Genomic DNA, 23,977 nt, shown 5'->3' on the forward strand with positions numbered 1-23,977 from the left:
GGCAAGAGCAGCTAGCTCTTTTTGATACTGATGAGGAAGCCATGCGATGTTAAATGCTGGATAGTGGAATGCTGAAGATGACTTGATGGGGTCATCTGGGTAGGTATACACATGGATACCTTGGGATCTGAGGCTTGCTACAATGGCAACTATCACCTTCACGAACACCCTCTTGGATGATGCTAAACCAAAGGACAGGCAGGGCCTTGAACTGGTAGTAATCCCTTCCCCGAGCAATGCTTGGGGGGAAATGGGGACATGTAGGTTGGCCTCCATGAGGCCATGTAATGGAATTTCATGCTGTAACCTCTGCAACAACAAATTTATTAAGAAATCTTAAATCCAAAATGGGCCCTGTTCTTTTTGGGAATGTAAAAGATGGGAGATGTCTGAAATGCCTTTGATGCAAAAGAATCTGCTCTATGGCAGTAATGTCTAGGGATGTTGGATGACCTCTTAAGAGTGATGTTCTTTTGAAGGACATTTGGAATGAGAAGACTATAAGAAACACTTGTGTGGGAGGAGACAAACTTGATGGCATAACCATGTCTGATGGTGTGCTGTACCAGGGACTGGATGTTGAAGAAGTTGTTTTGCCAGAAGAGTTGAAGTCTGCCCCCGCTGGTGGAAGCCTGGCATCAGGAGCACTGTGGGAGAGGTCTGTTGCCTCTTTTGCCTGAGTTTTGGCCTTAGGTGGACTGAGAGTTGGTCAAGTCCAACTTGGGTCAGGTTGGTCTTCAGGCCCATAGCCAGATAATTTTCGGTGGGGGGGCCGTGCAACAAAATTTCAGATGGAGGGCCCCCCTGCTCTCGTGGCCCCTCTCTGCCACCGCTTCTCTGGCTGCCCCCATCTCCTCACTGCTCTGGCGGGCACCTCGCCATGAAGCGCTGGCTCTTCCTGGGGCTCTTTCCAGCCCCACCCCCCAGCCGAAGCTGCGGGGAGGCCGTCACTCCTCTGCTGGCCTTCCAGCACTCTCTGGAGCTTTAGCGCTGGGGTGGTGGCAAAAGGACGCACCAGCAATCCCTACAAAAGTACCCGCCGCCTCCGCTGCTTTCTCTGCAGTGGAGGCGGCAGGCACTTTCGCAGGGCTTGTTGGTGCTTCCTGCTGCTGCCGCCCAGTGCTAAAGTGCCGGAGAGCGCTGGAAGGCTGGCAAGGGAGCGCCAGCCTCCCTGTGGCTTTTCCGTGATCGGCATGATCAGCCAGGCAGGGGGCTGGAAGGAGGAGCCTTCGCTTCACAGGGTGGGAGAGAGGGAGGGGGAGGCACGGCGCAGAGGGGAGCGGGAGCTGCAAGAGCCATACTAGCCAAAGGAGGGGCCATACTAGTCAAAGGGGGGATTCGATGGAGGGCCATATAAATAAAGAACCTTAATCTTTCTTCATAGGGAAGGTGTTCCATCCCTTTAATAATCTTAGTTGCCTTTTTCTGCACCGTTTCCAATGCTATCTTTTTTGAGGTGTGGTCACCAGAACTGTACACCGTATTACAAATGAGGCTACACTATAGCTTTATACAGGGGTATTAGTATACTGGCAGATTTGTTTTCAATTCCCTTTCTAATAATCCCCAGCACAGCATTTGCCTTTTAAAAAATATACTGCAGTCACACACTGAGTCAGCATCTTCAGTGAGTTATCTACCACAACTCCAAGGTCTCTCCTGGTCAGTTACTGCGAATTCGGACCCCATCAACATATATTTATTGTTAGGATTTTTGGCTCCAATGTGCATTACGTTGCACTTGCCTATATAGAACCTCATTTGCCACATGGACACCCACTTGCTCAGCCTCAACAGATCCCTCTGGAGTTCCTCACAGTCCTCCCTTGTTCTCACTGCCCTGAAGAACTTAGCAACTTCATTGCTTACTCCCAACTCCAAATATGAATGAACAAATTTTGCCAGTGTCACTTTTAAAGTAGCCACTTGAAAAACACATTACACTTATCATATAGAAGGCTGCTTCTTTCACACCTGAGTCACACAGGCATGGATGATTTTCCTTCTCCCTACCTTGGGTCATTCTCATTACAATAAACTACACATGATGGGCATTTGTCTCTGCCCTGTGGTTTTGTACTGCAAACTCCTGAGGCTGCTTTTGGTTTTAATCATCAACGTATGACCAGCAAGGGGAGAGATGTTTCTTTCAGTGTCTTTTCCATTAAAAATTACCACACTCAGCTGCTTTCCTCTATAAATATTTTAGGTCTCTCCATCAGATAATTCTGTACATTAGATTTAAAAGAAAACAGACAAAATGTACACTGTAGTGCGAAGCTGTTAGTTACGGAATTCTGTCTATAAATTCTGAATGTATACTAATATCAATGATGAGAAGCAACAGCAGGAGTCCAAATATGAGGTAGCTCTAGTGAAAGGGATTTATGCCAACCAAACCTTCTGAACCAGTAGCAAACATTACTGGCTAATTTAAACTGAAGGACAAATTGTTCCTCATAAAGCACTACCAAATTTATGTGTGTATGTGCGTGTAAGAGAGAGAGAAAGAGAGAGCATTTCTGTACTACAAGCACTAGCACTGAATCTACAACAGCTTTAGCTTTTCAGAGTGAGAAACAAAACTGCCATAGACACATTGCCTATAAAAAAGCAGGTTAACAGGCTTTCAACGAATTAACAGCAAGCTTTTTGGTAAACAGTCAAACGCACTGAAAGAATGTCACACCTGGAATAGCAACAAAAGTAAAACTTTTAGGTTATTGGTATCCAACTTCTTGTTGGGGGTGGGGGGGGAGGAGAAAGCTTGGACCCTTTTAAACCACAACTTTTATTAATTGATAGAAATAGTACAAATTTTGAATTTAACAGCAATTTAACTTTCATCTGAAACACCAAAAAGGTTCCCTTTCCTGTGTGGTTACATCGTCAATTCCTGGAAAGAAAGAAAAAAAGAAGTGTTAGAAAGGTTCCCTGTTTGTCCCTATGTAGTTGTTAGGATCTGAAAGTTCACAGGGCTTTTCCAGTGTGCAGCCTGTTTACCTATCCAGCACAGGCAAATGACCTTGAGGGCTACTGTTATGTCTCCTTGTGATTTCAGAAGAAAGCAAAAAGATAGCGCCTTGTTTCCAAGTTGTCTAGGATACAAGATTGAGCATGGATACAGTGATGGATACAGCCCAAAGGAAATAAAAGAAGTTTGAAACAGTTAAACTATCACAAATCTTCCTGTCCCCAAGGACCCCAGGAACTGTAGTTCTGTAGGGAGACTTACAAAAGACAGTAGTGCTAGAAGTTGACAGCAGCAGGAAAAGAGGAAGACCCACCATGAGATGGGTTGACTCAACAAAAGAAGTCATGGCCCTCAGTTTTCAAGTCCTGAGAATGGCTGTTAATGATAGAACATTTGTTCATAGGGTTGCTATAACTCAGAAGTGACTTGACAGCACTTAACACACAAGGAGACTTGCTATCTCCAGCAAGACATCTCACAGCTTCTTTGCAAATCAAAGTCATGGGGAGTTAAAACTGCAGAACACACATGGCCTTGACCTCATTTTGCCTTACCTTCTAGAACAATGTTGAGCACCTCTACCAGAAGCCTTAAGTGCATATTTACTGATGTTGCATCTTTTAACCCCCATCCCCCAAACACCATACACAAACACCACTGGAAAAGACAACATGCCTGTCTAAAAGTGAATGAATCTGGCAAAAAGGCAAGGCTTAGTTAGCCAAAACAATGTTCTGGCACTGAATCAGTGCAATTATGCTTTTTAAGCAATATTTTCCCATGTATTAAAATGTAATGCTGGAAACAGTACATTTTCTTTTCTTTTGGTATTTGTATATTTTGTGTGTGTGCGCGCGCGCACCTGGAAGTCATGTTGGCCTCTGGCGACTGACCCCTATTGGGAGTCTGGAGGATATTCAAAGAGGCAGCTGAATAGAGCCTGCCCTGTCTTCTCAACTGGGTATTCTAAAGGAGGTTTGCCATCCAAGTACTAACCACAGTCAACCCTGCTTAGCTTTCAAGATCTGACAAGATCAGGCTTGCCTGGTCTATCCAGGTCAGGGTGAAGCTGCACATGTAAGTGTTCAGAAGTAGTTAAGTGACTTAACTAGCTTATTTTCTCTTCTGTCTTCCTTGTCACAATATTGCGGCTTTCCATGTTTAAGGAAAAGGAAAGGAAAGGTCCCCTGTGCAAGCACCAGTCGTTTCCGACTCTGGGGTGACGTTGCTTTCACGTTTTCACGGCAGACTTTTTATGGGGTGGTTTGCCATTGCCTTCCCCAGTCTTTTACACTTTCCCCCCAGCAAGCTGGGTACTCATTTTACCGACCTCGGAAGGATGGAAGGCTGAGTCAACTTTGGACTGGCTACCTGAATGCAGCTTCCACCGGAATTGAACTCAGGTCATGAGCAGAGAGTTCAGACCACAGTACTGCAGTACTGCTGCTTTACCACTCTGCACCACGAGACAAATGGAAGACAAAATAAGTATTTTCCAAGGAGCTGATTATTGTTTGAAATGATCAAGTAAAATGCCCCTTCTGCATGTATTCGCTGGATCCAGGTATACTGGTTGAGAAAAAACACCACCACCACTTAATTGGGAACTTACCATAATAGCATTTACGATATCATTACTGTTATTCTTCAGGGCGCGGACAGCTTTTGCTCGGGAAACATTTGCTTGCGACATAACTAACTCTATGTCCTTCACCTCAACACCAGTCTCGTCAACCTGGATGAGAAGAGAATGATTATTTCTCAGGTCAGCTGTTCAAAGAAGTGGCATGGACTTAAATTCTCATTCAACCTGCAGATTTCCCGTAGGTGTAATGAATGGTCAAGGAAACCAAGATTATTGCTCTACACAAATTGATAAACTTGGAAAGGTCTCCTGCTGTCATTCAGTCCTCTATTTGCTAAGACAAAAATCACAGCAGCACTTTGTGACCTTACTGTAACACTTTTTTTTTTGGTGGGGGAGAGATAAGCTGGAGCAGTGGTGTGTAGTATTAAATAAGAGGCATAAGCAGAAATCAGAGGAATATTTCACTAATATTTGAAAACTACAGCTACAGATATAGCTGAATAAAAGTGCTCCAGCAATAAATAGATATTCCCTTACGCTTCACAATAAATTTTGCATTAGCAGATATGCATGCTCTGCAGCTTGAGCTGTTTTACATTCCTAAAAGTTGCAGGACAGCACGCATACTTTCTTTACATGCTCAAAGTTCAAATACAACACCTTGGCTTGGCCTCTACAGATACTGGGGGCTGCTTATTCCTATTTACCAGAATGACAAAGAAATGGCCTGTCTACAGTGAAATGTACAAAGTTACCTGTAAAATGCAAACTTGGAATGGTTACTTCTGACAGTTGTTCCCTTCTATTAGCCTGCTGTATGCAAGTTCATTCCACAGAGGATAAGATTTTCCAAGCCCCAGTACAATCACACGACACTAAATAATGCGTTTTGCGACTGGATTTTTGCTATTCTTACACAGTAAAAACCCAGTTGCAAAATGCATGATTTAGTTAGTGTGAATACATCCACAGTCACTAGTATTTTGTCAGGCATGTATGGCTAGTAATGAAATGGATCCCTGTACTGAAAATACACCCACTGAATGTCTCACTTCCCCTTCATTCTGTGCATAACACGAGACAACAGCTGGCTCCCTTATTTCTAACACACACAGCACTCTGTACAATGATTCGGGAGTGACTGAGGGTGTTCACCTGGGACCATCCATACTTCCCCCCAATTCCAATTGAAAAGACCAAACAGCTGCAAGGACCAGCAGGACACTGAACATTCAAACAGGACACTGGGACACTGACAAGAAAGACTGTCAGTTGCAAGCATGGATTAAGAGATCACAGACAAGGTGTGCAGCATACCTCCTCTTCTTCACTCTCCTCTTGTACAGTGGGGGTCTGTGTATTTTCCTGAATGTTTGAAACAGCTTCTCCTTGCACTTTGAATTTCTCAGCAGCAGCCAGTTGTGCTTGCTGTGACAGATCTTCAATCTGATAGGGCCAGATGAGAAGAGACATGAGAGGCTGCATAGCTAACCTTTACACCATGAGAAGTAATGAACAAGGCAAACAGAGAGAAGTGTCCATTAGAAATACTACAACTGCAGCTATTTCAGCAAGATAACCTCCAGCCATCAGTAAAGTTTCAGAATCCAGTCACTTGCCCATCCCTTATATCATATACCTCCTTGCAGCAAGAAAGCAGCCTTAGTGCAGTTGTTGTCTTTCTCAAGCAGCAACCAAAGGTTTGGCTGGAAAGCAAAGCTACCCTGTTGCTGCAAAAAGACAGCTAAGGTTATCTTGCCAGGCCTCCCTGGCCTCAGCTCACCTTTGCTTCACCAAAGACTATATAGGTATCTGATGCAGGACTTTTGTATACATCTGGCTTGGTGATGACAAACAGGATGTTCTTGGATTTCCGGATCGTAACTCTGGTTACACCTGTGACCTGACGAAGGCCAAGCTTGGACATTGCCTTTAAAAACAAAAGGAAGAAGATACACCACTAAATTCAGTTCTCAAGAGTGCATGCAAGGTATTACTCCTGGATGTAAGCAAACCTCCAGGCAAAACCAGCATTTTTTGTACTTGACTAATGCAGAGGCCTTTCCTGAGAGGGAAGCAGCAATGAGTCTGCTTCTAGGTAGGTTACTGACACTGGGTTCATAACACTTTAGCTTCTCCAGTAAAATTAAGATGCTTGTGTAGAACCAAACTATTAGTTTTGCTGGAACCTTATACATTAATGTATGATCTTTGCCATCTTTTAAATGATTTTAAGCAATTTGTTCTGATAATTTATTTTTAATGGTTTTGTAAAATCTCCTGTAAAACCTGCCCTGAGCCCATTTATGGGGAGAGCAAGATATAAATCAATCAAACAAACAAAGCACAGTCTGACTTGTCTGACTTTAGCCAACAAACATTTTCAATGATCATAAATTTATCTTGTTTTGTATTTTTATGACACAGATTTGGAAAGCTTCCCTGTTGTCTCCAACTTTTTTTGAGGAAAAAAAGGGGGGGAGACTGCAGATTGAGTCCTGGCTTTGCCAAGGACACTTGGTTATTCCTTTAATTGCTTCTGTAAAATGAAGATGCTGTTTCAAAAAGAATAAACAGACATAGGACCTCTGATCCATCTTCAAAAAGTCTTGCTGACTGAATATATAGGAACAAGCCTTCCGAACCTGATGAAAGTTTCTTTGTGCAACATGCCTGAAAGAGTTAAAACTAAGAATGTCTGAGAACAAATGGCTTGAGTAGCCACAGCCAGCAGGGATCCTGTTGATTGGCCTCTTCCATTAACCCTTACCTTCCTGGCTTTCTTTTCACTCCGGCTCTGTTTTGCTTTGCTAACTGGTTCTTCATCTATTTCAGCTGCTGCTGCAAGCTGCCGGAAGAGAAACACAATGGAATTAAAGGAAAGCATAACTGAAAGGAACAACAAATACATCTCCATCTGTGAAGATGTCCTATGTCTCTCAAGTAGAAATGAGAGGACAGATTTATATTTGAAGGCTTAGGAGTACACATGTGTGGAGCACTCCAGATCCAAGCTACTTCTAGACCCAAACAGGGAAAACAGCATTTGAAGAGATCGCTCCAGTCTGTGTTCCAGCACAACCTCAAGGATCCATTGAGAACATTCTGGAAGTATATTATTTATTCTCCAGGCTAGGTCTGTAAGAATATGCACAGACAAGTGTGGCTCTCTAACTTTGGAATTAGCTTCCTTTGGCAACTTCCCAAGCCTAAAGCCTTCTGGAAGCAATGTAAAGTGTTTTTAAAAAGTATTTTTATTGAAACTAATTGGTGGTCAGGGGGAGGATATTTATCATAATTTAATCTACCTAAGCCTTCTGAATGAATGGATTAATATAACTGTCCCAAGTGCATCTCATTCTAGTCTTGTATTTCCATTCCCTGGTGTCTTCACCAACAACCTTTCTGTAAATTGGCAATATAAAATCGCAATTCCTCCCAATCCTGTGTAATTAAATGTTAATGAAAACAAGCACAAATGTAACAATCATTCAGTTTGTTCTTTGTAACCCTACACTTGGGATTTTCAGATCTCTACTTACCTACCTAGCTACTGTCAGTACACAGAGATCCTAGGAATTTGTGTGTCAATGTACACGTTCCCCAGAAAGTACTTCAATCGGAATGCAAAATCTGTTATCGAACCCCAGGCCAAGGGAGGCAAGACTTAAAACAACTCATGAAAGAGCCTTCTCAGTCGCCACCCCTTATTGGTGGAACCAACTCCCAGAGGATATCAGAGCTTTGCAGGACCTTGCCCAGTTCCGCAAAGCCTATAAAACCACACTATTCCAGCTTGTGTTTGGCAGATAAGTATTAACTAGAATCAACTGAAATGACTGCCATCGCCAAAGGCATTAGATCTGAATAGGTGTTTTTACGAACACTGAATACCACCTATGTATTTATTTAAAATCGTTCACTGTATTGAAATTAGCACCCGATTGTTATTTTAACTTAATGTTTTAATGTTGTTTATTATGTACTGTGAGCCGCCCTGCTTCGGTGGAGAGGGCAGGATATAAATTGAATAAACCTAACCTTAACAATATTCATATGCAAATGGTAAAAATCCCACAGAGTATGAAACATCCTAGCAGAGATTATTTGGAACTGGTTAAGTCTGTTCCAAGATCCCAGTGCCCATTATACACTGCAATTTGCTTTCTGTCTTGTCCCCAAGCCTTTCACCTGTGCCTGCTGTGTTGTGGCCTGTGTGGAGTCTTGTTCTTCAAGTTCCGGCACTGATTCATCGCTGTCAGATTCTGTCCCAGATCCTACAGAAAAAAACATGCATAATTTTTTTCCAACTTGGTTTTTGTCAGGAGTGGCAGGCAGGTCCAGGCAAAACATGCAGGGCTTCATCACACTTGGTCACATAGTATTTTTTGCTCCTTTTCTATAGCAGCGCATGTTAAAAACTGGTATCAAACCACACTACTAAAGAACTTTAATTTTTCCAAGATAGGTAATAAAGCAACACATAAACACACAAAAAAGAACACAACCTACACACAAGCAAGGAGCTCTGGTGTTGCAGGGCTTCTTAAAATGGTGGCTATTTGAAAAAAAAAAAACAAGGGAAAGTCTGGTGACCTGTGCTTATTCAGCTCGGTCTGCTAAAATGTGTTATATATCCCAAGATTGAGACCAATGAAATCAGATCACTATTTCTCTGAGGCTGTCAAACTGACAGACACAGCCTGAACATCATTAGACATGTGATGGTGGGCTAAGAGAAGGGCATAGGCAGAAGTGAAGAATTTCAAAGCAGCCTTTTTGTTGCATTTGTTTTGAGTTCCAGTTAACTAGCCCAGTGGGAAGGTGGTCATGTTACGGAAGACTAATGCGTAGGAGTATAGCACTGGGGGACAAAGTTTATAAACACCCAGGAAGAGAAAGCCTTGCACTCACAAGATTAAGACTTCGCCTCTGCACTGAACAGGCAGTTCAGCAATAAAAAGAGTGGCAACTATACTCCAGCTCAATGCAGATCACTGCCAGAGATCTAAACCATGGCCTGGCAAGCAGTAACAGAAGATTGTGCATCCTTGTTTTGCTTCCCCCTCCACAGTGGTTTGCAATATCCCTGATTTCCCATGCTATACAAATAGGGCAAACTATGGGTAGCACTAATCCGGACTCCCTCCAAATCAGGTTTTGCACAGTCATTTAGAGATAACTGTGATTAACATGTGATAGCTCCATTTCAAGTTCCTAGAGCTAAGTACATACCTGAGTTTTTTCAGAGAGAACCCTCCAAGACCAACCCTCCCACTTGCTCATTACAGGGCTAGCATCTCTGGATGCAGCCTATATCAACCTATTTCTTGCTGGCTTACTACTGGTTTTTTATTTACTGTAATGTCAAGCTATTGTTATGAAGGTGAGAGAACACGCACACATGACTAACTACAAAGAGATGAAAATAAAGGAGGTGACAGAGGACAAACTACATTCCTGGGAAAAGTGCAGTCGACTGTTTTCTTTCATTTGCAAAAAAAAAAAAAGCCCCTACATTTCCCAACAGTTGTATGTGTGTCAGACTATTTTACCAGGGGACTGGTGACTCAACAAACAAACAAACCCCAAAACACAAACTTGTTTCTGATCTTTGGTGGATGCCCAAGCACAATACTCAGCATGCATTCTGTTCAATGTGAATTTAACAAAAAAGCTCCCACTGAGGTCAAGAGACACTCCTGAATCTCAAGTGCAATTACAGACAAAGCTAAGACTGGAAGAGGGATGTTAATGTTCAATAGCAATCTATTATCCCAGCACCAGAGCAAAGTGTTACATCATAAACGCAGAAGGCTAAATGGCACGGCATGCTATGTCTACAAACATTACACTCCAAACAGCCAAGAAACAGAATCTACTGGCTATCCAATCACAAAACAAGCACAAGGATTGGAGAGAGGCGGCCAAGAAGACAGCAGGTGCCACAGAGGATTGTGATTAGTTTCTAGGTTAGCACTATTCCAGTCAAGGTAATGCTGACATCATATTCTCTAGAAGACACTTACACCACGATCAGTCTACGTATGTATCGACTTTCTCATTTGTGGCACACACTCCAAATTCATAAATATCATCCCCTGAGCACAAAGCAGCCTTGAACTAGCTTTGCTCATGACTGGTTAGAGCTCAGCCAGGACCTCTGTGGGTTACTTTTACTTCTATGCACTACTTTTCTAGGCTAACAAAGCAGAGGACATGAGAGGGGACTCAAAGCCCCCTTCCCACACAGAGAGGTTAGTATTCAGTGAGCAATCTGTGATATCCATGCACACAGCAAATGGAGGAGGCAAATACCCTTGTCATTCTTCAGGGCAGGCTGTTTGGCAGGAGGAGGAGAAGGAGCAGCAGTAGTAGTAGTAGTAGCAGCAGCAGCAGCTGGGGCCTCAGCAAGGGCCACAGCTGGCTTGGGAGAGAAATCCACCAGGACGGGCTGCAGAGGTGGCTCCCCAGCAGGTGCCTCTGGAGGGATCAAAGGTGGTAGATCGTCGTCTTCGATGACAGAAGAGGCAGGGGTGGAGGGTTTGTCTGGCACTTCAGGTGCTAGACCAGATGGGGGTGAAACTGGTGGTGATTTAGGAAGTGCAGAGGACAGTGTTAGCTTTTTCACAGGGAAAACAGGTGCAGGTGAAGCAGGCTGGGGGAGATTATTTGCTGCTGGGGCAGAAACAGGGATGTCAGCAGATGCAGGAGTTTTCTGTGGGTGCACCACACTCCCAACAGAGGAAGCAGGAGAAGCCTGGGACACATCTGAGGCTGAAGCAGCAGAGCTGGCAGGGATAGCTTGTGGTTTGGTAGCAGAGACAGGTTCAGGAGTCACTGGAATAAGAGGAGGAGGAGTAGATGGGCCAGCAGATGATGCAGTGGGGATCACAGGGGGAGCTTTGGCCACAGGGGTAAGAGGAGAGGTAACAGGTGAGGACACCAGGCCAGCAGCTGAGATAACAGGTGGGGATGAAGGAGGGGCAGGGGTTGCAGAAGAAGCCACAGAAACAGGAGCCCTTGGGCCAGCAGCAGAAGCTGCAGGGGCCACAGGATCAGATATCATAGAGGGCACAGTACCACTACTAGCAGGCACTACTGGGACCACCCGTGCAGATGTCAGAGAGTCAGCGGTGGGTACCAGAGGAGGAGACACAGTGAGAGAAGTTGGTGTAACAGGAGTAACTGAAGAGATTACAGGCTGAGAAGCAGGAGGGGCCACAGGACCTGAAGCAGGTGCCAAAGGAGAAGATGGCTTAGGAATAGGCCCAGATGGGGCCACAGGGTCACAAGCTGCAACCACAGAACTGTAACTCGGTGCTGCTTTTGCTTCAGGGCCAGAAATAGGTGACATGAGAGAAGTAAGTTTCACTTCAGGGGCTGGTGGGGTAATAGCAGACCCTGCTGGGGCCAGAGGTCCAGAAAAAGGTACCAAAGGAGATGCAGGATTTATAGGTGGCACAGCAGGGGCTAGTGGTTTAGGAGCAAGCTCAGAGGTGGCCACAGGGCTAAAAGGTACCACAGGAGTAGAAGCAGGCACTGTTTTTGCCAGGGGAGAAGTAGGCTTCACAGGAGGCACTGCAGATGCTGGTGGTACAGGAGCAGGTCCTGCTAGAGCTGCTGGGGCAGAAGTTGCCAAGGGAGAAGCAGGCTTCACCAATGACACTGAAGGTGCCACTAGTGCAGAATCAGGTCCTGCAGCAACTTCAGAAGGAGTTACAGGGTCAGGAGCCACTGCCATAGGCTGGGAAGTTGGTGCCACAGGCCTAGAAGGAAGCACTACTGGTGGGGCTACCTGGCCAGATGTAGCTGTCAAAGTTCTAGAAGCAGGTCCTGCTGGGGCCAAAGGAGCAGTTACAGGGCCAGAAATAGTTGCTATAGGTGAGGAAACAGGTGACAGAGGACCAGAAAGAAGCACTGCTGGAGCTGCAATGCCAGACACAGGGACTGAAGGAGCAGGGCCAGCCAATGACAGAGGGCAGGGAGCAGGTGGTATTGGTTGGGAAGAAGATAGCATGGTGGTAACCACTGGGCAAGATGTCACAGGGGACACGCCAACTGCCACTGGTTTGGATGCAGACACTCCTGGGACCACAGTAGGTGCTTCGGAAGCAGCAGAGGCCAATGGAGGAGCACCAAGTTGGAAAACAGGTGCCACAGAACTAGAAGAGGGCACTACCATAGCTACGGGGTCAGAAGTAGTTGCTGGAGGAGAAGCAAGTTTCATAGGTGTCGATAGTTTCACAGCAGGATGCACTTCTGAGGCCAAGGGGCAGGATGCAGGTACCACAGGCAGCTGTATAGGTGCTACAGGGTTGGAAGTGGTCACTGCAAGGGGAAGAGTAGAAATAAATGAGCTAGCAGAACTCATGGGTGTGGCTGCAGAAGCATCTGAAAGGGTCAAAGGAAAAACAGGTTGTCGCTTTTGGTTTTGAGATGTAGCATCCTGGGGAACAGGAAAAGACACGCTAAGTGAAACAGGAGCCACTGGGCCAGGAATGGTTGCTGCTGGAGCAACTGAAGATGGAGAAGGGCTTTCAGGGCCAATAACAGAAAGTGCTGTTGCAGGTGAAGAAACAGGAACAATTGGGGGAAGAGATGGCACTGTGACTGGGACCACAGAATGAGAAGCTGGAGCAGAAGATAGACCAGGAGTGACATGAGAACTGATAGGGACTTTGGCAGGAGGAGCAGGAAAAGGATTTAGAGTGACAGGGAGAACAGCGGGAGCCAAAGGAGGAGAAACGGGAGCCACTGGGAGAATGAAAGGAGCTGCAACAGGAGAATGTGCTGATGTCTGAGAAACTGGTGCAGCAGAAGGCATCTGGTTAATCAGAGACGGAGTCTTGGGAGGATCTAGAGTTGTGGATGGAGTGGGTGGGGTTGTAGGAAGGGCAGTGGAAGAAGCAACAGCTGCTGAAGAAGGGAAGGAGGCTGTCATTACAGGGCTTACAGGGGAGGTTAGATAAGCTGAGCCAGGAGCTTCAGGCTGAATGTCTGCAGAAGAAGCCAGAGGCCCCAGTGATGCAGAAATAGCTAGATCTGTAGTATTCAAGGAAGCAGAGGGAGCTGGATCACCAGGTGGTAAGGAAGGGCCATGAATATCTGGCACTGGGGAGGCAGAGGAAGGAGTAGCTGCTAAGGAGAAAAACTTTCCAGGTGAGGCAGGTGTCAGTGGAGTATTGAAAGGGCAGATCCCAGTAAGGGGAGGGTTAGCTTCATGGGATGAAGAGGAAGGGTGAGAAGGACTAGAAATGGAGGAGCTGGAAACAGCAGCAGCTAAAGGAGAGAAAAAGTGAATCAATGATGAAAAGAAAAACATGGGGAAGAAAAAATGAGTTATCTAGAGCTACCTACATGGAAACACAATTCAGTGACCTGTGGGGTACCAAATGCTGCGCCTGCTGCCAAAAACTCCCTCATCCACACTCTTCAGACACTGCCAATATTTCACAAAAGATATGTGTAGGATCAAGCCATTTGAAGCATGTCATTGGCTTGTAACCCCTTTCAGGTATAACCCTACTCCAGCTGGATCTATTGGTATAAACTCAATCGACTTATCCAGTTTAACATGTACTATCAATATATGCATTGATTACAGTTCAAGAAACAAATTACAGCTTCTAGGCTGGTGGCATTTAACCTGTCATCTTGTTTCTAAGTGCAAGTGGTTTTGACAAGTTCTTACATAAGTTTGATTTGGGAGAAAAAAAAACAAGAGTTTGAAAACATGGACTGACATTCCTGTTGGAAGAACATCCATATACCTCTAATTTAGATATGGTCTAACTCAGATATGTAACCCAATACATATCAGGTGGGACTCAATTCTCATCAAGTTTTGCCATGTCAAGGCTTAGATCTTGGATTCTCACAAGTCTCACACATTTCCACAAGGGATATGGGAGCACTGATTCCCTAAAACTTGGGAAATTCATCTTCGGGAGCACAAAATGCCACCACCCTGGAAAAGCAGTGCAAGGTATCATAAGATTCTTTCTCCGTAGCCTAGAACAAACATTTGCAACACAAAGGCCAACCTATCCATATTGCTTTTCCTATATTAACAAATGCTGTCCTTGCCATTCTCTTTTGTTTCAAAGTTTTTTTATTTTAAGTAACACAGAAATAAAGAAAATAGTAAATAAGAAATAGATCTCTCTTTCTCTCTCTCTATATATACACACACATACATACACATCTCCCCCTCTACAATTACAATTTCAAAGCAGCTCATACCTAAAACTAACTTCACTTATTATCATAATATTACAGATCAAGTCCAGTCTATTAATTAAGTCCATTAATTTCTCTTAAACACCATTATTTCCTTGATTCTATTATCATTATAATAATTTTTTCTGCCATTACATCAATGGCTGACCTTGCCATTCTCAAGGAGAAGTTATTATTCTGCAGAGTAATTTGCATTATGGAAAGTCTGACTTTTTAAAAATCTACCAATGTCCACCCCACCCTTCTGAACCTTATGGTTAATGTAACTGTATTAACATACCACAGCAAAATATTGTTAGTGTCACACACACTGAGGCAAATACCTGGTGCTTGAATGGGAGGCTGAGAAAAACAGGCTGTGAGTGCTTCAGAAGCACCAGCAGAAAGGGAGGGAACAGCAGGGACTAAATGATCAAGAGCAATACATTAGAGCAGACCAACGGTACAAGGAATAGTACATCTCGAAGGACCTATTCTTTTGGCTTGATCAAAGCAACAAGTTAGGTCTACTGAAAGCTGCAGGTGCTGAATTAATCACATCTAAATGGGACCTGAATTAAAATAAAGTTGCTAAGGGAAGATACAATCTATACTATGGATTTCCTACTGCAAAAACAGATGGTCTGAGGCTTGGCAATGAGCAACTGGCATGCGAGTGCTCACCAAAACTTATGATCGAAGTAGAACAAAGTCTGAATTCAGAGGCACCTTTAAGACCAACAAAGTTTAATTCTGGGTATAAGCTTTTGTGTGCATCACTTCCCTATAATGCTCTGTCAAAGCCTTAAAAGGCATCTTTATCAGTCATAAATAAAAGAGACAGCGAGTGAGAAGAGATGCACTTTGGAATGTCTGCAATCTGCTCCAACGAACATCAACATTAAAATAAAACCAGAGGCACGCTACTCTACACAGGCTCATACGACAAAGAGCCAAGTACTTGTCTCACTGATTTTGGATGCTTAGGACAAGAAGCTTCCTATCACATGCAGTTAAAACAGGGTGAAATCTTGGAACCTTGCTTTTTGAAATTATAACAATGTTGAGAGTCACACTTTACTTTGTGATTGCCTTTGTAAGTTGGCAGAAAACTTTTCTGTAAGATGAGGTTTCCAGACCAACATGAGAAAAAAAAAATCAGAGGGGACTGAACATCCTACAGTTCTGTTTATCTGAAATAACAGCTGAGTGAAGGCTCTTGCTAGCCTCAACAAGTGCACTACTTCACTGCAGGACTGGGCCAACCTCCAGAAACTTGGAAGCTAAGCAGGCTCGGCTCTGGTTAGTATTTGGATGGGAAACCAAAGAATACCAGGGTCACTACGCAGAGGTGGGCAATGGCAAACCACCTCTGCACGTCTGCCTTGAAAACCCTCAAGGTCAGCATAAGACATTTGTGAACTGAGAGCAAAAAGAAACTGAAGAAAGATAATGTAAGTACTAAAGTGAACAAATGTTCAGACTGCACTAATCTCGTTTGCCTTAGGGAAAAACAAGGGCACCCTGCAATCTATGAAAAAAAAACCCATATCTATTCCATCTCGAAATATCATTTTGTTCTTCAAACTGTCCAGCAGGAATTCTGGATGGTTTCAAAAATAATTTTATAGTCAGATGATTAGCTTCTCATCATGATTGACCCATTTATGAATATACCACTGAACAGCTCATCCTTATGGATTCTGCCTATTTCCACTGAGCAGACTAGGACTATCTGAGTGGAGTGGCTGCATAGAAATGTTTTAAAGAAAATATGATTAAAGAAATGAAAAATACTTATGCTGCAAATCCAGCAAAGAATATTCAGTCTTTGGACCAGCTGTGCTTAGTTATCCATGTTTTGTACATATCCATCTCATTTTTACCCACCCTTCCTCCAGAGTGGTCAGGACAGCACAAACTCTCCCCTTCATTTTAGCCTCCCAAACTTATGAGTGACTGCCCCAAGATCACTTTAACAAACTTCATGAATATGTGGAGGTTTGCTGGGTTTCTCTGGTTCTAATCACTTTAGCCACACTGGTTCTTGTGACTTTTTTTCCAGAGACCTTCCATCTATCAAGACCTCACTTTAGGCTGAGCTGGTATTTTGGGTGTGTTCAATCATTCTAAACCTTATATATTTCATTTTAAAATAGAATACAGTGATTCCAAATTCAGCCTGCTATTTTCACGTGAAACCTACCTGATGGCTCCAGAGTCGTCTCAGACTGAGAACCCTTACCTGCCACCTCATGATTCTTGGTGGCAACTTGTCTGGACTCCTCAGTTGCCAGCTTCACTTCCACGCGAGTTCCAGGAACTGGGAGTGGAGTTACTGCAATAGTGCCAACTGTTCAAATACCACCCAGCAGTCCTAACAGTTCTTACATGCTCATGAGTTGGCTAGAAATCCAAGAAAAGCAACAATCCAACAAAGAGGAAAGGTGTGAGTTATCCTCAGTAGCCCAGGTACAATGGCACCAGGCCTAACAAAGTAATCCCTCATATGCAAAGCATAAGAACGTTCTTCTATTCTGGATGGAATATGACAACATGAGTTATCTTGTTTAGTGACCACTGTGAAGTGGTATCATGCTAACAGCCAGACTTTAATAACACATTTGCCTAAGGGCCTGTTCTCATATGTTTCAGCCTCTGGCACTCAGATACATGTGATGCTGTCACATTACATAAAGCAAACTTACCAGGGGATAGCACAGCTGGAAGTAGAACCGAAGCCACCCCAGGACATGTAGCTTGTCATGTTAGGCACTGGTACCCCTGGGACAGAAACCTATGCCTATGGCAAGAGAGGAAGACTCACACCCTACGTTAAATATCAGATTATGGCAAACATGACAAGGTGCAAATGCACTCAGCAGTCTGTATTAGAAGACAGTGTACTAGTGCAATTCTCCTCCTCCATATAATGCCCAGGCTTTGTCTGTGTGGCTCTAGCAGAGCTGCTGTGCCCTGCCTTTGTCTCTTCTTCTGTTTAAGAAAGAGGCAGAGGGAATGTTGAACTGGGGCAAAGCAAGTCTATTCACTGTGGCCTACTAATCTCACTGCACGTTCATTGTAATGCACCAACAGATAGTGCAGGGATGCCTACATAGGCACTTGCTGTTACCACTCCTCATCAAGACAACAGAAGTATTGGAACAATGCCCTGAGATAACATTTTACCAGAGCAGTAGAAAAATAAAAACCAGTTCAGACTTTCCTTATATTTGAAATGCCAGACAGGATCTTGCTGTCCTCAATATGAATAAGCAGACATTGTTGCTTGTCTGAAGGAATCCCTGAAATGCTCTATGCAATGCCACTTCAACAACCAACAAAGATCTGTAAGTTCTCTCTGTCTCTGAGTCTAACTCACATTTTCCTTGGCAAGAAATCAGTACATTTAGTAGACATGCAGCGAGCAGCATCCCCATTTACAACTGTATGTAAGAAACACCCAGTAACAGTCATGCAACATTCCCCCAAGCCACAATGTAGAAGTGTAGCAAGCAGGGAGGCTGGGTCTTCTGTTATCTGCACTGCATCATCCATGTTCTCTTCAAGACAGACATTTGGGAAACATAATATATACAACATTTGAGAGTTAATGCCCCATGTAAAAGCATGCATGTGAACACAACAAAATGTTTCTAAAGCTACACCAGCTCACAATTCTAAATCATTACAAATGCCACTTATAGGAGCAGCATATTGATCAGCTGTGAGTTATGGCTAAGTGCAGGCTGCTTGGTGAAGGCCAGCTCACGTAGCACTGGAGTCATGTGGTTAGATGCTCGTTAGAGAAAAAACACTGCTTGAAATTTAATCAGTTTCAAAGAAGCTGATTAAATGAAAGCTCCAGGTCTGGGATATGACTAATCTGCAACTTTGTGTGTGGCTTCAGAGATAAGACAACAGAAAAACTGGTTAACTAGAGCAGCACATCCTCTCTTAAACAGTGGCCAAGAGCAACAAAGTAATTATGGATGTTGTATTCTAGACCAGAATTCCACAATATGATGCCTGTGGGAGCCATGGAGCCTACCAAACAGCACTATGTACTGTCGTGGGCAAGCCCAGGTGGAGCTTTTGCTCAGCAAGCTTCTGATCAACCACTGGAGTTCTGATGGTGCAGATTTTTCAAAAGTTGCTTGTGCTGCCACCATAACACAAGGATCTTCACTGGATAACTGAAGATGAGTTGTGTGTATGCAAGAAAATTTTAAACAAAATATTCATTTTAAAATGCATCTGGTTAAATGGTGGTTTTGCCTGAACTGTTGAAGAGTTATTCATAGAACTGTGCATGACCTCACTCCCTGAGATTTTGTAACTGGCTCCACCTTTTGTGGCAACTATTTTATAGCTGGCTCTGCCTCTTTGTTGCAGTCATTTTACAGCTGCTGACACCATCTGGTGTCAGAATTCCAAAGGTGCATACAGGCTCAAAAAGGCTGAGGACTTCTCTTCCAAATGCCTGCAATTCCTGGTTGCCAAACAGATTTTTACACATCACAACATCATATCCTTTGATTCTTATCAAACCCTTTCTCTCTCCTCACTTGAGTAATTCTCACAGACACTATAAAGGAGAAAAGGTAGACAGAAAATGCTTCTAAAAACCATTGACCTTACTTGCAGCAACCTATCACATCACTGAAATCGTATTTAGAGGTATTCCTGAACAAGCGGCAACTTTTAAAAGTCAACAGCACAGATAATTTCAACTTCTTTCCCATTACTTATCAAACCACGTTAATAATTTTCACACTCTGAACATTTAACTACTAGTAACATGGGGAAATGATTGCAAGAACTTGTGTGGACATGCTTTAAGACAAAAACAGCTCCATCCCCCAAAAATCCTCTAAAGCTGTTAAACTAGTATCTAGCACTTTACTTGGGTTACAGCACTCAAGACCCACATTCTGATATTTTGTTAATCACAGCAAATCAGCACACTCATAAGAAACAGTGTAATCAGTACTTAAGCATAGGATGCTCTAAAATCTATACAACAAAGCTGGCTAGCAGCATTCAGTCAACTTGTGATTCACTCTAAGCATGTTCCAGAGACCCTGCAACTCATCCAACATCACATATATCATTTAGTAATATTTACAACTGCCCTATGAGGCAGATCGATATTCCAGATGAAATGCCAAAAGCATGAGCGTGACATTCCTAATGCCACTTAGGAAGTTCACCAACAAGAGATGGAATCTAAATCAGGGACATCCTAGTTCGCATAATAGCATCTCAGCCATGGCAGCTCTCATTAGTCGCATGTTCTAACGCCCTCCACCTCCACAAATGCTTTTATCTGTTTAGTTCATCTGGCTGACAGGACAAGTTTCAGGATCCTGTCTGAAAAGGCATAACTCCAAAATACTAACCTGTCTCAGCCTGAGGTTGGGGCAGCTCCTGTTCTGTTGCTGGGACGGTTTCCGTGGCTTCACCAGGCATTTCTGGGAGACAAACAGGGGGGGAGATCAGTCACTTTCATATAGTGTGGTCAGTGTAGAAAGACATGCCCTGGGTATCTGACAAAAATATCTTCTTTACAATCAAAATATCAGGCATATTACAAGAGTTTAATGACTTCCTACAGCATGCTTTTTCTAACTTCCAGGCATAATTTGCTTAAAGCAGCCAATCTGAAATAATCTTTATATGCACGCTCAACTGGAAATTTTATACATTGAGAAGTTGTCAGCTGTATTAAGTTTTCAAGCCTCTGCTAAACTGACAGAATAGTGCTATTGTGGTAACCATGATGGATTAGAACTGGGGAGGCCCAAGTTCAAAACCCCATTTGCCATGATACTGGATGCCAATCATCCTTTTTCAGCCTAACCTAGTGCACAGAGTTTGTTATGAGGACAAAATGGACAGAGGAAACACCCTGTAAACTGCACTAAACGAAAGACATTTAACACTGACGTAACAGCAAAAGTGATCTGATTGCAAATGGGGCACTATATGTAAGCAGCATGAATTGGATTATCACTCAAAACAAGAAAAAACTCAAGGCATGTCTCAGAGAGGAACGATTTATTAACTGCTATTAGCCATTCTAGATGGAAAACAATAAGAAAGGAATGCTGTCTTTCCATGGTGCTCCTAAGCATTTCCAGAAGTATCTGGAGGGCTACTTTTGAAACAAAGTAAAACAGGTTGTCATTTTGTACTTAATATAACTTAGCACAAGCTTCCATGGCAGAGCTGACTTCATCAGAGTGTACATCCATGTACATGTTACAAAAGCAGACCAAATTAAAACAAGATCTATTAGAACAGGGGTGGCCAACGGTAGCTCTCCAGATGTTTTTTGCCTACAACTCCCATCAGCCCCAGCCAGCATGGCCGATGGCTGGGGCTGATGGGAGTTGCAGGCAAAAAAAATCTGGAGAGCTACCGTTGGCCACCCCTGTATTAGAAGACTAAGTAGTTCAGTGACAGTAAAGGAAAACCATTCTGCATTGTTGACAGCCAGTGCAAATCAATACAGAATGGCTAGATTTGAGTTAAGTAGCAACCTCAGAGACCAACAAGATCAGACAAAAGGAGCTTTGAATCTTTAAAGTTTATACCAAAACTATCCTGTGGGTCACAAATCTAGCTGTTTTACTGCTGACCAATATGGCTACCCTCTAAAACTGGAAGCACAATGTTGGCATGGTTGGACCCAACTGCAATACAGCAATATTCTTCTCATATTCATCTACTGCAACATAGCCACAATGCTATCTATTTACCCAAAGCTATGACACACCAGAAAGAAATTTCCCACATACTCTCATAGATCTCAACTTATCCATTCCTGGAAAGGACAAACTTTTACTTCATGCTACTCTAATAGTGGGGCAGGATACACAGCAAAAACTTTTGACCCCATCTTTCTAAGCACCATTTTACAATACAGCCATCATTGCCACCCTCTCTCTTCCTTTACAAACCCAGACTACTTAGAATTCTGGTCATCAAATACATTTCACATAAGGCAACTTTGAGAGCACAGGGACTCGTAGAAGACACTTCCAACAACTTGACAAGTTAGGCTGCCTAACAAGCCACCTTCATGTTCCATCTTTTGTCATATTAACAATTATGGGGAAAGGACAACAACCTGCGCAGTGGGCTGGATATGGCCCAGGGATTCCCAGGTGCTAACTCCTCCATATGGTTGCCAACTCCAAATTAGGAGTCTGGGGAGGATGGTGTTTGGGGTGGGACAGAACCTCAGCAGGGTATAATGCCAGTGTCCAACTAGGCCAACATTCTGTATCCCCTCCAAAGCAGCCATTTTTCCAGGAAGACTCGGTACCTGTAGCCTGGTGAGCAGTTTCAATTCTGGGAGATCTCCATGCCCATCGGGAACTCTACCCCTAAACTAGAAGTAAGGAAGTAGACGCCCTTCTACACGCTACAAGGGCGCTCACGCTTACACAATCCAATCTGGAGAGTCACTTAGGAGCAGACATCCCCTCCGTTTTCTCTACTGCGTTCCGAAACGAACACCTCCCCCCCCCCAATCCCAGCGCCCCGCCCACTCCCACACTCTTGTCGTTATCCCACTTGAACCAACGGCTTCTTTCTCGAAGGCCCCACCACCCCAAGGCTGGTGATTCGTGCGGCCTACCATAGGAGCTGTCACAGGCTCCCGAGGCCCCGCCTCAACCCCTCCCGCCCACGACGCATCCCCGCGAAAGGCCCAAACCCTCCCCAGCTTCGGCGGCTTTCTAGTGGGTTGGTAGGACCACGTCCCGAAGCAGATGACAGCGGATAGAAACTGCAACACTCACTGAAGAAGACGAGCCGGGCGCAAGATGGCGGCAGAAAGAGAGCGAGAAAGGCAGGGAGGGCAACTTCCGGGCCAAGCCAGGAGGGCTTCCGGGTTCAACGCGCAACACTTGCAACCGGCTTTCCTGGCCGAGATAGTTCCGGCGTCTTTTTCTCCTGTTTTCTGAACGCAAGTCATTCTCTGCCGGTAGGTTCCCCCTCCCCCGAGCAACAGGACAAGCAATTGCCAGTGCCGAATCAGGTGTCGTAAGGGGGAAGAATAAATACGAGGACCCAGAAGAAGTAAAGCATTGCTGGTAGCCAGGGCGACCGTTTAGAAAATATCATCATCAGAACCTGGTAAACATCTTGAGCAAGTGTTGGATTCGCACAGCACTGTTCTTAAGTAACCTAACCACCACCACCCCAGACCCACAATATATGTAAAGCGTCATGTACAATATAACAATAAAGTGGGGAAGAAGAAAAATAATTAGGGCTTGGAATTACTACTAAACGACACAAGAACGTAAAGAGGTGCTTTGCTGGATCAGACCAGTGGCCCTTCTCGTACAGCGGGATGGTGTAAAAGCCAGAACAAGTATTAAAATTATTAATAATAACGCAAGAAGCGGTGGGATGCGTTAAAGAAAACAATACATTAAGGACACATGAGAACAGTCTTTTAGATATGAAAATACTGAAAGGTCATGCTTTTAGTAACCCTTTCCCAGCCAAAATTGCTATGGAATAGCCTGGAGTGGGCGATAACAATACTGCAAAAACAAACAAAAAAAAAACAGTGGGATGTGTTAGAAGTTTGAGAACAATATTTGAGAAATGAAAACTTTTAAGTGTTATGCTTTTATTAAGCCTTACCCAACCAAGGTAATGTGCATGGTGAACAAGACAGTTCCACACACACCGCCTCATAGAAAAACAAACTGAAATTGCAAAATTTCTAAACAAAGTACAGAAAGGGGAGGGGCATGGTATTCTAATACAAGAATTTTCTTTCCCAGTGGAAGTGTGTCAGCAGATGCTGGCACTGAGAATCCAACTAAACATACCTCCCACCTGCCCGCTGCATCTATGATTTGTGTATATCATAATCAGATGTTTTAAATTGCCTTTTGGATTGCATGGATAATAGAATCATGGAACTGTGATGCCATTCATTCTGCTTATCCTATATTTTTGGTTATATTTTTACTGTCCGAAAAAGGCAACGCAACACATTTTTTGAGCATTTAAGGCTTATTGTGTCACTTATTAATTTTTGGAACTTTGCACAGCCAAGAATTCAAAATTTACCTTAAAAATACTGCTTGCAGTGGACAGTACAACATGAAATAGCAGCACTGTAATTCTGAGGGCAGCCTGGGCAGGCATGCCAGCATAATCAG

At 43.8% G+C, this 23,977-nt stretch overlaps 1 protein-coding gene across 3 annotated transcripts; it reads right to left on the bottom strand.

The window, feature by feature from the left end:
- Positions 1-2,775: 2,775 nt before the first annotated feature.
- On the bottom strand, positions 2,776-22,826 carry NACA (nascent polypeptide associated complex subunit alpha). 3 transcript variants are annotated; one of them, XM_060253438.1, is made up of 9 exons: positions 22,595-22,768; positions 20,186-20,257; positions 16,990-17,121; positions 8,754-8,839; positions 7,333-7,410; positions 6,346-6,492; positions 5,880-6,008; positions 4,587-4,709; positions 2,776-2,896 (listed from the first exon to the last, which is right to left on the bottom strand). In XM_060253438.1, the coding sequence occupies exons 2-9, from the start codon at positions 20,253-20,255 to the stop codon at positions 2,882-2,884; spliced, it is 780 nt and encodes a 259-aa protein (XP_060109421.1). In that variant the 5' UTR covers positions 20,256-20,257; positions 22,595-22,768; the 3' UTR covers positions 2,776-2,881. The 3 variants fall into 3 exon arrangements, with proteins under 3 accessions (XP_060109421.1, XP_060109422.1, XP_060109419.1); XM_060253439.1 differs by lacking the exon at positions 16,990-17,121 and having other exon boundaries at positions 22,595-22,826; XM_060253436.1 differs by lacking the exons at positions 16,990-17,121; positions 20,186-20,257; positions 22,595-22,768 and adding an exon at positions 10,881-13,521.
- Positions 22,827-23,977: the final 1,151 nt, after the last annotated feature.

This window comes from Heteronotia binoei, chromosome 13 (genome assembly GCF_032191835.1).
Source record: "Heteronotia binoei isolate CCM8104 ecotype False Entrance Well chromosome 13, APGP_CSIRO_Hbin_v1, whole genome shotgun sequence".
Taxonomy (NCBI): Eukaryota; Metazoa; Chordata; class Lepidosauria; order Squamata; family Gekkonidae; genus Heteronotia; species Heteronotia binoei.

Excerpts from the sequence above, each read along its gene's own strand:
- NACA (XM_060253436.1), bottom strand. The coding sequence starts at position 13,506 with ATGACAGCCTCCTTCCCTTCTTCAGCAGCTGTTGCTTCTTCCACTGCC. Across the intron at positions 8,840-10,880 it reads TGCCCTGAAGAATGACAAGG|GATCTGGGACAGAATCTGAC; the intron begins GTATTTGCCTCC and ends TTTTTTCTGTAG. Across the intron at positions 6,009-6,345 it reads TAGTCTTTGGTGAAGCAAAG|ATTGAAGATCTGTCACAGCA; the intron begins GTGAGCTGAGGC and ends TGGCCCTATCAG.